Source organism: Aspergillus brasiliensis (genome assembly GCF_001889945.1).
Source record: "Aspergillus brasiliensis CBS 101740 unplaced genomic scaffold ASPBRscaffold_16, whole genome shotgun sequence".
NCBI lineage: Eukaryota > Fungi > Ascomycota > Eurotiomycetes > Eurotiales > Aspergillaceae > Aspergillus > Aspergillus brasiliensis.
In genome coordinates this window covers 191,000-205,352 of record NW_027137457.1, presented here as the reverse complement: position 1 = coordinate 205,352, position 14,353 = coordinate 191,000, and the positions used below count along the sequence as shown (strand labels likewise).

At 48.1% G+C, this 14,353-nt stretch overlaps 5 protein-coding genes across 5 annotated transcripts; 1 reads left to right on the top strand and 4 right to left on the bottom strand.

Moving 5' to 3' along the window:
* Positions 1 to 701: 701 nt before the first annotated feature.
* ASPBRDRAFT_69012 (MFS transporter) lies at positions 702 to 2,437 on the bottom strand (the record flags this gene model as incomplete). The annotated part of the gene is made up of 4 exons (XM_067629018.1): positions 702 to 739; positions 767 to 1,036; positions 1,116 to 1,701; positions 1,745 to 2,437. The coding sequence occupies 4 exons, from the start codon at positions 2,435 to 2,437 to the stop codon at positions 702 to 704; spliced, it is 1,587 nt and encodes a 528-aa protein (XP_067474604.1).
* A 1,604-nt stretch (positions 2,438 to 4,041) lies between these two features.
* ASPBRDRAFT_34210 (GMC family oxidoreductase) lies at positions 4,042 to 5,946 on the top strand (the record flags this gene model as incomplete). The annotated part of the gene is made up of 2 exons (XM_067623203.1): positions 4,042 to 4,290; positions 4,339 to 5,946. 2 exons carry the CDS (start codon positions 4,042 to 4,044, stop codon positions 5,944 to 5,946), a joined length of 1,857 nt encoding a protein of 618 aa, XP_067474603.1.
* Positions 5,947 to 6,109: 163 nt separating this feature from the next.
* ASPBRDRAFT_200072 (putative C6 transcription factor) lies at positions 6,110 to 7,825 on the bottom strand (the record flags this gene model as incomplete). The annotated part of the gene is made up of 5 exons (XM_067621390.1): positions 6,110 to 6,202; positions 6,254 to 6,955; positions 7,007 to 7,621; positions 7,690 to 7,707; positions 7,769 to 7,825. The coding sequence occupies 5 exons, from the start codon at positions 7,823 to 7,825 to the stop codon at positions 6,110 to 6,112; spliced, it is 1,485 nt and encodes a 494-aa protein (XP_067474602.1).
* A 196-nt stretch (positions 7,826 to 8,021) lies between these two features.
* ASPBRDRAFT_661253 (uncharacterized protein) lies at positions 8,022 to 9,421 on the bottom strand (the record flags this gene model as incomplete). Its single annotated transcript, XM_067628669.1, has 4 exons — positions 8,022 to 8,517; positions 8,577 to 8,683; positions 8,745 to 9,077; positions 9,130 to 9,421. The coding sequence occupies 4 exons, from the start codon at positions 9,419 to 9,421 to the stop codon at positions 8,224 to 8,226; spliced, it is 1,026 nt and encodes a 341-aa protein (XP_067474601.1). The 3' UTR covers positions 8,022 to 8,223.
* Positions 9,422 to 9,922: 501 nt separating this feature from the next.
* ASPBRDRAFT_58918 (uncharacterized protein) lies at positions 9,923 to 11,447 on the bottom strand (the record flags this gene model as incomplete). Its single annotated transcript, XM_067627974.1, has 4 exons — positions 9,923 to 10,269; positions 10,333 to 10,472; positions 10,526 to 11,148; positions 11,208 to 11,447. The coding sequence occupies 4 exons, from the start codon at positions 11,445 to 11,447 to the stop codon at positions 9,923 to 9,925; spliced, it is 1,350 nt and encodes a 449-aa protein (XP_067474600.1).
* Between the last annotated feature and the right edge of the window lie 2,906 nt (positions 11,448 to 14,353).

The window sequence follows — 14,353 nt, the reverse complement described above, 5'->3', positions numbered from 1 at the left end:
GCCCATGTAGGGGATTCAAGCTATCTGCGCAGGTATTATTCGGCATTATATGAGGGTTTCAATCGATGTGGATTATTCATGAAAATAGAAGGCTTGATGGTCGGACAAAATGTCGGTATATCTGCAGCAAATTATAGCGCGTGCACGAGAAAACCTGGGCGAGGGACTACATAGAGGCATCTTTAGGAGTCCATGAGTAGGGAATGCCACCCCATTTCTCAGGCCTCCATTCTAGACGGTCTAGACCGTAGCCTAACTCCCAGCCATTATACCCAATGGTCTTTAGTCCCTCAACTTGCCGGCGCTATCTGTTTTGATTTTGAGCAGCGTGTCTTGGCGATGGGACCGGATATTAAATTGTGGATTGGAGATTGTTTCAGATCCATATAACTAAATGAATGTTCGGATATCTAGGCTAGTCTGCACGGACCTATGTCAATTCCAGATTTCACTAGGTAATGTACGCATTGAAGGGGGGTCGGAGGTAGACTTCTTCCCTTTACAATTTATTGTTGTAGAATATAACAAGTAGATGCATAAGTGAAAAAATATACTATGACCAGTAGGCTATGCAGTCTATCTGCTTACTATTAGCTATGTATATAACCTCTAAATAAGTAGCGTTTTATATTGTGGATCAGCCAGAATTAACCGTCCTCCCTCAAGTTAAACTCTCCGACCACCCCATTCCAAGGAAATAATCACATCCCCGTAAACCGGCTCCTCTCTCGCAACCGCGCTCCGAAAAAGTAGAGCAAAAACATACCCACAATACAAAGGACACTAAGGCTCGCAAGCAGAGTCACTCCACCAGAGACCTTGATGCCTTCGAACATCGGGCGGGAGAAGAGAATCGAAGCACCAGCAAGGAGACTGCGCGCCAAGCCGTTCGCGGCGAACAGGGAGCCCGCGTATCGCGGATACGTAAAGGGTAGGTAGATGAACATGCACTGAGTGATGATGAAAACTCCGCACATGCTGATGGCGATGCCGACTAGACTGACGATCCAGTGGATGGAGGGAGTGGACGTCCATGCTAAAGGTTATTTATTAGTATATTTCAGTAAAGTTCAAAAGACAAAAGACCAACAAGAAGAGAAATCAGAAGAACGTACCGAATATATAAAGTCCTGTTGGAATCAACCATGTTGCGAACAACCCCGGCCATATACGAGCTTCAGGGGGCACAGGATCAAGCTTCCCCAGCTGCTTCGGGGCAATAAAGTAGAAATAAGCGCATAGCAGACCTACCGCAACGCAGAGACCACACAGCACAGCGAGGAAGGCAAGACCCTGCTCACCGAGAGTGAAGCCGTACATGTCTCTATAGACAAGCGGGAAGGACTCGAAAAACGAGTAGTAGATTGCATATGTAAGAGCCGTGTAGAAGGTCGAGAACAAAACAGCAGGGTCAAGAGCGTTGATCTCCCATGGCTTGATGAGAGCGTTGAAGGTGATTGCTCTTGGACTCATCTTAGACTGGCGGATCTCGGACTCGGATCTGATGTCTGTGCGACCTGTTTGAGCGCGCAGTCGTCGAGCTCGACGGAGCAGAATGTTGTCAGATGATGTCTCGGGCATACTGAAGAACATGATCACCATTGTGGGAGCGGACAGCCAGAGAAGCTCCCACGAACTCCAGCGCCAGCCCATTTTTTCGACGGCGAATCCGGCGACGAGGGGACCGAGGGCCTTAAAATCCTGTTAGCATGCTAAGTGCGAGAAGCTATAGAACTGAACGTACTGGACCGAGAGTTGCACCTCCGCCCCATAGGGCAATCACATAGGGCATTTCGTTTGCGCCGTAGAAATCGCCGTAGCTGGCACCGGCTGTAGCAAGGCAGGGCGAGCCGAAAAAGCCAAGAAGAAAGCGGACAATGAGGATATCCGCGATATTGTCGACCAGGGCCATGGGAATGCAGAGAATCACGAAGAGGAAATAAGTTACAGTGTATGGGAGCGTCCGACCGACGGCTGGAATCTCCGACAGAGGCGAGAAGAGCATAGGGCCTAGACCGTAGCCAAGGACATATATGGTCAATCCGAGCTCAGCCACTTCGTCACCAACACCGTAGATTCGCATGATGTCAGGCTCGCTGGCAGTATATAAGGAGGAGCCAATGTATACGGAGAAGGTATAGACAAAGAGTAACATAGCAACCCAGAGCTTCTTCCTGGAGGGCCAGTTGTGTGGGTTCTCTGGGTCGTTCTCGCTATACCAGCCGATGACCGTTAGGTTGGATTCTTCATTGACCTTTTCCGGATCCCCAATGAGCTCTCCATTTGAGGAGGAAGTGAATGAAGAGGAGGCAGAGGGCTCGAGGGATCCGGCTGGTATTCGAAAACCAGGCTGCTCCTCGGGGTATCCGGCCAGCTTCCCCTCACTGGCTAGCCGTAGGCATTGGCCGAAGGTAGAGTCACGAATGATATCCCACATGGTAATAAACTGAGAAGTTCAAGAACATGATGGTGAAAGTGAAGCAGAAATACGACTTCAATCCTTATATACTGGCAGCCAGGTGGTTGCATACTCCGCTATCCATCACACAAGATAGTATGGAGACCGCGCAAAGCTAGCTGGAAGGGGTTAGCGTTGCGCGGTGATCGACGGAATGACATTACTAGCGTATTGTCAGTACCCAATCAACGTTTGCATATAGTCCACTCCTTGTGTTTCTTACTGACAGTTTGCATGTTTTGCTTCTTTCGATTATTTCATTCTGCATCGGGGAAGTATGCTCCATTCTGTGATAGGATGCTCTGTCTAGTCGCTAACAGCCATTGCCAAGTTCGGTAGCATTCCACTATCTACCTAGAGCGCCCACCTGGCGCGACCTGCTGTCCGGCCGACGCGGACAGTTAAGGCAGACCAGGAGCTGTGTGAAATGAACAACTAGATGGGAGCCCAGACTTCCTGCGGCACCGGTGACAAGCACACCCGTCTCCGAGCTAGACTAATCTAAGATTGGGGATGAATGGCCGATATCTGTTGTATATTATTAGATATAGGCATCAATGGTCGCTTGATGTGTTGAACTGGCAGCCATTGGTGATGGTAGACTCCGGACTCTGGACGAAGAAGGCGATGAACAAGAGGAAGGTAAGGGGATGGATTGTCTGTCGTACCTGGTGCCAGAGGTCATAACGACATCCACCCGCTAGAAGCTGGCTTCTGGTCAATGGTAATTTGTCCAGTTCAACAGAGCCGTATCCAGCGCTATGCAAAGTAGTCTTCCAAACCTCCGGAGAAGCAAGGGCATGGCGTCGGCCATCGTCGAAGAGCCACCAGCCCTCGAAGAGGGGCCAAAAGCCAGGTCTATCTAGGGTAGAGACTCGGTCATCCCGAGCATCATGAGCACACTGTCTCTGCTCGGAGTATTTGATGAATTTCGGAGGTGGACCAACCCACCCACCGTCCTGCATCCCATGGACATTGAACAGTGGGCAATCGCAAGATATGCTGCTCCCCACCACCACGACAAAGCCGATCCACCCCAAACCAGAAACCCCCAAATGGGCTGCATCAGCAAGACCATACTTTTGAAGCCAGGTCCCCGACCGGCAGGTATCATTGCAAATCAGAACTGTACTTGGTTTAGCGCAACACTACCACTACCACTACCATCACCACCACAACAACTACAACTCATCTCCGACAACACCTGCTACCGGACCAAACAACTGGCATTTATCTTCAACACCAATAGCCCGACCCACTCGCCTGTGGCACCTTTTTCACCAGGTTCACAGTCAGTAAGCATGTAGTATAGTATCGGGTTCGGGGATGATGCCGGGTCCAGCGAGTAGATCGTGGGAAAAACAGCCATGACTGACTGCTGCAGGTTGGTACCCACTACTCAGTGCCGGGTAGCTTTATCACATCAATTATCATAGCTTCATAGAGTTAAAGGACTATACGTGGCTGTATTACGTGAGATTATATTCTGGGAATTATATCTACGCCAACTTGCCCCCGGAGTCACTCAGTACCGTCAGCATCCTTTACTCTGAGGAAATAAATTTAGTGAAGATACCAGCACCATGTCTTCAGCAGGCCTCACCTCGTCGCTCGAGGATTTCCTTACACAGACCTACGACTACCTCATCATCGGCGGAGGAACTGCCGGCCTGGTTGTGGCAACACGACTCTCTGCTAACCCCGATGTGACAGTAGGTGTCATTGAGGCAGGAGATGCCGGGTTTGATGACCCCAATATCACGAATCCGGGGAAGATTTCGGCCATGCTACATAACCCCAAGTATGACTGGATGTACCAAAGCACACCGCAGGTGGGTTTCCAGTACTGTATATGGTGACGCCATCTAAAGGCTCCCTAGGCGCAGAACCAAAACCGATCTCATCACATCCCTCGAGGAAAAGTTCTCGGAGGATCGAGCGCCATCAATTTCATGGCATATGGAAGGCCGTCCGCGGTTGACCTCGACGACTGGAGTACGGCGGTGGGAAGTAGCGATTGGTCATGGGCAGGGCTAGCTCCGTATTATCGAAAAAGCGAACAGCTTGAGTCGGCTGGACTGATCCCTAGTACATCGGATGTCTGTCCCGTGCAGAGAGAGGCTCATGGCACGCAAGGCCCGATCCACACTTCATTAGGGCCCTGGCAGGCCCCGATTGAGACCTCCTTGCTAGCCGCAATGGATGAGACGTCGGGGCTGTCTCGGCCGCAGGAGCCGTGGAATGGAGAGCACTTGGGTTTTCATCGCTGCCTCTTTACTATTGATCGAAGCGGCCTCCCACGTCGCAGCTACTCAGCCAACGGGTACTTATGGCCAGTGCTGAGTCGGTCAAATCTCCACGTTCTGACCAACGCGGCAGTCACCAGGATACTTCTTGATGACAAGCAGTGCGCTCGCGGGGCTGAGTTAGTCTTTGGCAGTAATCATTATCAGGTCACCGTCACACGCGAGGTGATCTTATCAGCTGGTGCTCTCGAAAGTCCCAAGCTGCTGGAGTTGTCGGGTATTGGAGACCCTGGACTTCTCGCCTCTTTAGGCGTCCCATGCCGGGTTCCCCTTCCAGGTGTCGGGATGAATCTCCAGGAACATCCTGTGTCTGCGGTAGTATACGAGTTAGCAGACGGAGTACTGTCCATGGACGCAGTCCTGCGTGAAGAAAGCTTGCTAAAACAGCATCTGCGACTGCTGCAGGAAGAGCATTCCGGCGCGTTTTCCGGCCCGATCAGCCTGATGGGATTCATCCCTTACGGACCCCAGGTCTCGGCTGAACGGCTCAACGAAACTATCCTCAGCGTGCTGCAGCCTCATAATTATGATACCACCGACGATGCCGAATTGGCAACATTCCAGTACCGACAGCGCCAACGCATTGCCGCGCATTTATTGGACTCCCGGTCAGCAGGTATCCAGCTGGTAGGTATTCCGTCAGCACTCGGTATCGACCGGGCTTATGCCGATTGCAGCAAACTTAACCCGGGTCCTCCCCCAGGACGGAACGCATGCTACTCGCTTATGGTCAGCTCCATGTATCCTGCCTCCCGGGGAAGTTCCCATGCGCAATCCAGGGACCCGGAGGCTGCACCAAGAGTGGACTTTGGATTCTTGACAAACCCCGCGGATGTAGATGTCCTCGCGACGGCTGTCATGGTCGCGGATAACATCTTCCAATCACCCCGTATGAAGGGGCAGGTCTTGGCCCGGGTGCAGCCGCCGCCTGAGATCAATTTGCATGATGCAGAGCAGGCGCGAGAATATGTCCGGGACCGGCTGATGAGCTACCATCATGCGCTTGGGACATGTGCTTTGGGGTCAGTAGTAGATGAGAAATTATGTGTGAAGGGCACCCAGGGCCTGCGCGTAGTTGATGCTAGTGTTATGCCGGCCCAGGTCAGTCATGCTGTGCTCAGCACGGTATATGCGGTTGCGGAAAAGGCTGTCGATATGATTGAAAGCACCTACTCTCATTAATAGGGGTGTGAATGTGTCTTTTTTAGGGAAAGAAAAAAATCTGGAAGGACGTTGTTATTTCGATCAGTGAGATAACATCATCTCATCCATCATCATGTCTCAACCTGCCCAAAATCTATGAAATTTGGCATCGGCACCTAGCTTCGATCAAAGTTTATTATAGCTACGTCTGCTTGTCGGCAGGATGTAGTAGCATGCCCGCCCAAATCAGGACATGGCCTTCTGCCGTTTCCTGGAAAGGCAAGCTGGTATATCCCTGGAAAAGCATGTCAGACCCCTATGAGTACATCAATAGAGAGAGAGCTACCTTGGACATTAGCGTGCCCTGTCCGATTCCCATATATTTCCCAATCCAGGCAAGACACTTCAAAGCGTACTTTTGAATGGGCTGGGGCACAGTAGAGCAAGTAGAGAGCACAAATAAAGGATGCAACAATAATAAGCCTCCCACAGAGCGGCCAACCCTTGGAGAGCTGGTAGGTGAGAGAACATCTTGCTGATATTTGTGCGGATTATTGGTAAGGTGGTATGGAATAGATGCGACAATATCGTCGATTAGGATGTGCGCCTGCTTCTCCCATGTAGTCACGTTATCGGCCTGATTGGAATCGCCCATCCGGAATGCGAGACGGATTAAGACATCCAATAGCATCAAATATGTCTTCCGGTATGTGTTCATGACAGCTGCAACATATATGTCAAGATAGGCATGCACTGGGCCACCCCAGGCAAAGGGACATGACGAAGCTTCGGCATCCTTTTGGGTGATAAAGCCCACCGTATTAGCGTTCCAAGAAGCGTCGCGGTTGGTGCCCCATTGTGAAAAGGCAAGTTCTAGTGCAAGCGCACAATCTAGTGTCTTCCGTAACTCGTGAAATGTGACTGAAGGATTTTGTAGCTGGGCGTTTGCATGTTCAAAAAGGGGGTGGCACTTTATCAGAATGATATCCAAATTGTGCACGGCATGGTTCGATGCAGGAGCACAGAGAACTCCACGATTATCTCGAACCTAGCATTATGTTAGCATAGAGTTATAGTCCGAGGTAAGGTAGATTCAAACCTGGAGATCACGCTTAATGAGTAGAGGGTTTGCCACTTGAAACAACTGGGTGCTTGAGAATAAATCAAAAGGGGAGTTTGGGCTCAATAACAAAGCACAGACCCCTCGAACATGGGCAACATGTTTCTGCTGTCCTTGAGAAAGTTCGTCACTGCTGATAATTTCATAAAGGCCGAGCAGAATAGCAATGACCAGTGCTTCCACTGTGGGTGCTAGGAGCTGGCAGCACTGTAGTAAGTCTTGAAAGGAATGTAGCAAGCCAATATATTGTCTTCCTGCTCTCGCTAAAAGATCCGGGCGAGCAAGCTGATTACCAAGGGTCGCCCAAGCGACAATCTCGACGGCTTGGACGAGGTCTGAAGAGGGATGGGCGTCGGCGAGGAGGGAGGGTAAACCATCCAGAAACCCGCGGGAGACTCGAGGATTGTTCGAGCAAACAACATACTGATCAAGAAAGAAGCCAACTGGGTCCTCTGTAGTCGGTACCCCGCTCTCAAGGGGGGAAGGCAATCTGACTGGTGCATTCACAGGAGCAACATGGTGGCGGAATCGTAATTCGTCATTGCTCCTATACCCGAGGCAGGTTCTCCCCGACTTAAGACAGCGAATACAGGCCTGTCCCACACAGAGTCTCGTATCAGCCGGTGCCACTATTTTGGCAGAGACAGATTGTGGCGTCTTACAGGGCGCCCCTCATCACACTATACAGTTTTCAATATATTAGTCTGACACTATATTGTCATACGCAGTGTGAACATTTACCTTCTTTCGCCGTTTCCTGCAGGTTCCACAGGCACGGGAAACGCCGTAGTTTACCATGGTAAATTGACTACATCGGTTAAATGACCAGAGATGAAATAGGTTAGAGCTAAAGTAAGATTAAAGATGAAGGTTGAAGTCAGACAAGGGAGGGATCAGGTGACGTCAGGTGATACGCTATGCATGAACTGATCGCTATGGAAAATGCACTTTATTATCCTATTAACTATGCAATGACTTGTTTCAAGTAGTTCAATTCAATGCTCTCGGCATATTGTAGAGTCTTAGTATACTTATCTTTGACAGTATGCTTCCATCTAAAGTAGCTTCCACATAATACCCAAGCGTCTTCGGTTTAATCAATAACTGGAATGTTATGGCAATCGGTAGCAAGTCGAGCAAAAAAATCATCTCAACAAGTGACTCGGCAATACCAAAGCAATGTCAAAGCAATACGGTCAATTTGCATCTTCGAACCTCTCTCCGAGCTTCCTGCACCAACGATCCTCCTCCTCCTCCTCCTCCTCCTCCTCCTCATCATCATCATCATCATCATCATCTCCCATCGGTCCTGACTCCACATCTTCCCAAATTTCTGCCTCCACGGCGGCGCTTGCCTGTTGTCCTTCCACGTGAGCGTCGCTAGTATTTGGGGATACCATTGCCGCTTCTCTCATCAAACGAGCTAAAAGGGAGACGATGCTGTCTTGAGAGATTCTACCCGCACGCCAATAGTAAGTTAGTCTTGAATACTAGATACAAAATATCAGTAAGAGTCCTTCGGAACATTCACGACTGGATGTCTTCTTACACGCCCTTTGTTGCGCATGCAGACAAATTCAAAGGTGTTACTATTTGTGACGACACCATATACAGTGTCATTCTTCTTCTCTCGAATCCTGGTTTGGTGAATAATCCCTAACTTGGTCAGAAAAGACTATCGTACAACTAAGATATGGTTGCTTCTTTGAAAACCCACCCATATAGGATAAAAGTTGTGTAAAGAACCTCCTTTCTTCATACTTTTTCGCTTCCAGTATGAGAAGGGGGCAGGACTCGTCGGCAGCTTCTTTATACCATAATGTATAGTCTGAGATGCCGGTGAGAGTTCGACGCTTTCCACGGAAGGTAATGATTGACTCCAGTTCGGTTTTACACTGAAAGAACGTCTTTTGGGAGTCTGTAGACGCCATACCGTTATCAATAAGCTGACAGTATATAAAGTTAATAATGGTATGTAGGCGGAAGCGAATGACTGGTTCACTATATTTAGATATCTGGAATGTCTGATCATATCTATCAAGTGTCTTGACTAGGTTATTGTCAGTCGGATATAGTTGTGAAAGAAAAGGGCAAGTCCTCACGCAGGTCTTCGTGTGCGGCGACAATAACCTTGTCTTTGGTCCAGGGGTCGTGGTCAAGAGCTTCGTAGGAAAGGGAGAATATCTCCTCGATTTGCTCTAAGAACAGTTTACGAACTGTAATCTGTTTGGGACGCCTGGGGCCGTATCCAATTTGTAGGAACTCAGCTTTTAGGTCCTTGATCTCATGCTCAAGATAATCAATTCTCTGAGAGCGAACTTCAAGAATCTTCAGAACTTCAAGTCCGCCCACTAGCATCTCGAATGCGGACTGAAGAAGAGCCTTGTCTGACATTGTATGACCAGTGATTCGACCGAAAACTAGATCTGGATGAGTTGTACAAACAGGAATATATGAATGTGAAGCACCTAAGACTCAAAGAAGATGACTGGGGGGTTGGTGAACGCCTCGACTGATGGAAAAGAAAGCGTAACTGAGATGAAAGAGAGTGATGAGGAAGTCTGAATGAAAGATAATGGCAATTAACGGGAACGATAGAATGACGCCGAAGGTACGTATACTCGATTTCGACTTTCCGCTAGGTTTGCACCATGATGATCTCAATGAGCTCAGTATATTTATAATCGAAGTCAGTAGCGCTTTAAGCTAGACGAGACTTCATTCAAGATGATCCATGTCTTCCAAGCAAATACGATCAAACCAAGGCCTTAGGACCATATTATATCTGGCCTAATACAACCACATGTAATTTTTTTCGACAGACCTGCGGCTGGAATGAATTATGGAATCAATCTATTTGATACTAAGTAGATAGCACAAAAGCAATGCTAATGATCACGCATGTTGCATCGGACTATCCCAAGTCTTGATGCAGCCATTATCAGCAGATGAAAAGGACGAGCAGACGTTAATAATTTGGCTGTGTATATGCTCCGCTTCCCATGTCTTGGGTATCAAACAGAGCAAGTACTTTATCCTTTCCTTCCCACTGTTCTCTGCGTGACATTGGTCGGTCATGAAATCTATTGCGGTTGCCCCGGATTGATCTTTTCTGGAGATGAGCCAAATCGATGTATAGGCTTCTAGCATCCGAGCTCGACGTATATGCCAGGTGATGTCACCATCTGGACGAATACCCTCTAGGAAAGGGAAGACCGAGTTTAAAGACGGCATGGAAAAGGCTATGAGACAATCAGGTTCATGTTTAATCACCTGCACATTTTAAGAGCTTCGGTCAAACAAACCATCAGGTCGGAACCTCACTCTCAGAATAATCATTTCCAATGATTCTTCGCGGAGGGGTTGAAACAGCGCATCCTTAATCACTGGTTGGGTGGCCCCGGTAGTGTTGACAAGATGATCTCGAAGATCCAGGTTTTTTGCTCTAACCAAACCTTAGCTTAGTATCCTGCCAATAAGTCGCCTTGCATCACCTACCGTTCGAATACCTGCAATTCGACCATGGCCTGTTCGCGCTTGGATATGTTCTTCAATGGACGCGGTTGACGGAAACTAGGCAAGTAAGGCGTGACCGGTGAAAAAGTGTATGAATGCGAAAAGTCATATAGTACTGTGTCAAAGAAATCAATCGGAAGCCTAAAATGCTCATCTTTGATATCACCATGCGTGATCCCAAGGCCATGCAGCGTCAGAAGACGGCGGATACGGTCAGTAAAGAGGGAGTTATAGTAGTCCACTTCGAAATCACTGAGGGTACCTAAGCCGCCGAGCTTATTCTTAAACTCATCTCCGTGATTGTTCTCTCTGCATGCCGCTAGGATTCGTCGTGATGAAAGCTTCGGCCTGATACATTCAAGGGCGATGGCTCGATGGTTGATATAGTAGCTACAAAGCCATTTGTCGATCTCGGTAATGACACCATGAAACTCCGGAAAGTAGATTCTCTGAGAGCTTGTACATGACGCGTCAATGCGTTGAAACACTCGAAGCTCATTGGCAAACGGATCGAGCTCATCCCTAACCTCCTTGACTGTCTTAGGCACACGTGGGGGCAGGCGTCGAAGCTGCATTTTTGCGTCATGTTCAGTGTAGGCAGGATACTTTAGTGCGTCTAATATTAGACCTTCTGTTGAATTGTACCCGACCCTGATACACTCACAACCTTAGCCACATACTGGCGATAGAATACCCCGCCATGTCGAACATCAAGCCAAAAAACTTGGATCCTGTCGACCCTAGAGGGTCGTCTGGTATCTGCTGATCCTCCCAGCATCCATTTCTTCTGCGGATTGAAGGTTCTGAGATCTTGCTTATTCTCATGACCTGCATTGGTCCAATCCGGGAGAGGCCATTCAGAGAAGAACGTTTCGGTCCACGACTGATCATTCGCATCGCTCATGGTCGATTCAGAAACGAGTTGGATAGCTTTAGAATCACTTGGCATGATATTCCAGGGACAAGCCTTTGAAGCTCTAAAGAGAGGATCATAAGGGTGATACCTTGAAGTACAGGGTTCATTGAGACTAGATGACGAGCGAATAGATTTTTGTACTTGAGTATAAGTATCTACTGCCAAGAATGCGACTTGCAGCTGCCTATATCCTTAGGCAACAGTTTGACCCCTTGCATAGCTTAAATATAGTGTATGCACTGAGTAGCTTACCAGGATTATGTATGAGTACTTCGGGATGAACATTAATAGAATAATAAATAAATTAAATAGAAAAATTCGATATATCTGTTATATATCAGGTGAGGAGTCATGCGACCAGAAATGTGGAATGAAACTGAGAAAACACTTCTGTCATATTCATTGACTACACTGACCTCTTATAAGGTCTCATGTGTAGTTCCAATAGCCTCTGTAGATTCGTAGCTTCCTCAATTTGCATAGAAGTACTCCGTCTGTCAATGTAGATGTCCCAGGACTCTACAAGGTAAAGAAGGAGATAGACACTCCTGCGCGCCTTCCCTTCAATCTTTGCAGAGGTTACTGCAGCGGATGACCCCCTTTTGAGACGTTACTAGCCTGTCATCTGCCAAGATGCCATATGGATAGTACTGGTAAGCAGATATTGGGACATACCTATCCGTCTGCTGATCAATAAACGCCATATAGCGTTTTTGGTCGAGCGGTCAGCATCGAAAACAAACAATGCACTTGCGATCCACCAAGCGAACCGCGTTCTTCTGTCGGCCAGTTTTACATCTAACATCTGCATCTATGTATTTCTGTCAAACACAGATAACCCAAGGGGAGGTTACAATTCACCAAACCTCTGTGAGTGCCCAGTCGCACCGCCATTGCCATCTTTGTTTCTCTGTTTCCCCTTTCCCTCATCAGAGCTATCAACTTCCTTCCATCACTCTGCTAGCTACAGTCTAATTCCATTAAATAGTCTTCCAGCATCTTGTTGATCAACATTTTAAAGTGGTTCTTAATGGCTTCTAACACCGCATTGATTTCGAGTCGTCCGGAGCGGAGGAGGGTACGCTACCGGGATACAAAAAGTAAGAAGCTTCCAAAAAGCACCCTACTGGATGGGACTTGGTAACAAGCTCTAACTGCTCCTCAATAGCATTCAACAGGCATCGGCATTGAGTCATCTGGAGCGCAGAATATACCCCCTCCCCTCCTATGAAAATGGCCCCGACCAACAAAGGCTATCATACGTTGAGTCCACAAACCATATATCAACCACTGTGTTGAATATGGTCCCCGCCTACATCACTGTAGGATCGTTATGGTATGGAAGTGCCAATATGGAGAACAAAGCGCAGAAAATTCTACGCTTCTAGGGGAAAGTAAGATGCTCTCAATAATTCATTACTGGACTAGCCTCTTAAGCATCCTCTAACTGCTTCAGCCATAGAGGCACTCCCAGCACACCGGCTCGCTTCCTGTATATACCACAACCAGCAAGAGCGCATGGGGGTTATCGCGGGATAATACTCAAGCATTGCATCTCCCAAGCCAAACCGCAGATACCTGCGAAGCCGAGGTTCAGTAAGAAAAGTTGTCAAATACAATAAAAGAAAGACAATAGCGACAGCTACCCTTAGGATGTTTGTTTCTATGAGAAACAAATACCACTCAAGGATATATCCAAGGGGTATTAGTGATGGTATTTCCAGTACTCCACACAGCCCATATCACTGGAATGGGGTAAAAGCGCTCGAGATACCATAGTCTCTTTTCTAGCCCGGGTGATGGGGAAAGCGGGCTGGAGTGAAATCTCAGAGGATTGACCGTCTTCATGATAAATTTAAGGACCCACGAGGTGAGAATAGCCCTGTGAGTCCCAAGGGACTTACAGTCGGAAGACTGTCATTAGAGCAAATCGTGGGGATTTACCCTTTCTCTGGTTGGTCCTGGCCGCGACCTCTGTGGACTGGAGCCTACAGCTCTTGTTAAATTATCCGCCCCTTTCGGATTCCTTTTACCCAGGCCAATGGAGAGGGGGACTGGAGTCTAAAGAAGCTTTAGTACATTGGGCTAATTTCCTCAAAGTCCTCACCGGGGCCATGCGGCACTGGGGGTATTCTGATTGAACCAGTCAACCTTGCAATGCCACGAAAAAGAAAAATAAAAGAAAAGAAGAAAAAAGGCTCATTTTCTAAAGATCCAGTCTGACAAGACCTTTTCAAACCAACCTTCCATCCGGCAAGATTGACGGGTTCAATCAGAAAGACACAAAATCTCCAGTGCCCCATGGCCGCCTAGGAGATTGGCCGACGCACTGGAGCTTTTATCAAACCGCCCTTCCATGCGGGCAGTGCCATCAGCTGCCTCAGGTTTCAGCTGCAAAGGACATCATTCTCAGTATCATTGCAAAGTGCAGTACTTCGACCAGAGGAATATGGAATGGAAGAAGACCAAGGCACATTCAGTCAGTAAGGAAGCTGGTGTGGAGATGAAGAAGAGATATGATGTTGGAACAGCTTCTTTGCCAAGTAGGCCAAAACGAGATATCGCTGGCCAGTCAGGGCAGACGGGGCGACAAATGTCTCAGCACATGATACTAGGCTTCAGGCGCTGCAAAAGCCACCGGATCCCTCTTCCGGTTGTTGCTAAGAGAAGAGGTTACTTGAGGAGTCAGAGCATGGCTAATTTACCTAGAGATAATACTCTGCAAGAGGTGTTGGAGAGAATGGATGTAAGTGGGGAGGCTGGAGGGCCGAACTATATGACGAATATTAGGCAACGTATGACCCTTTGCATAGGATGAAGATGTTTGCAAATAGTAGCCTAACAGAATTGTGTACGAGTTCTTAGGATAGAGGTATGTAATGCGATACATAAGA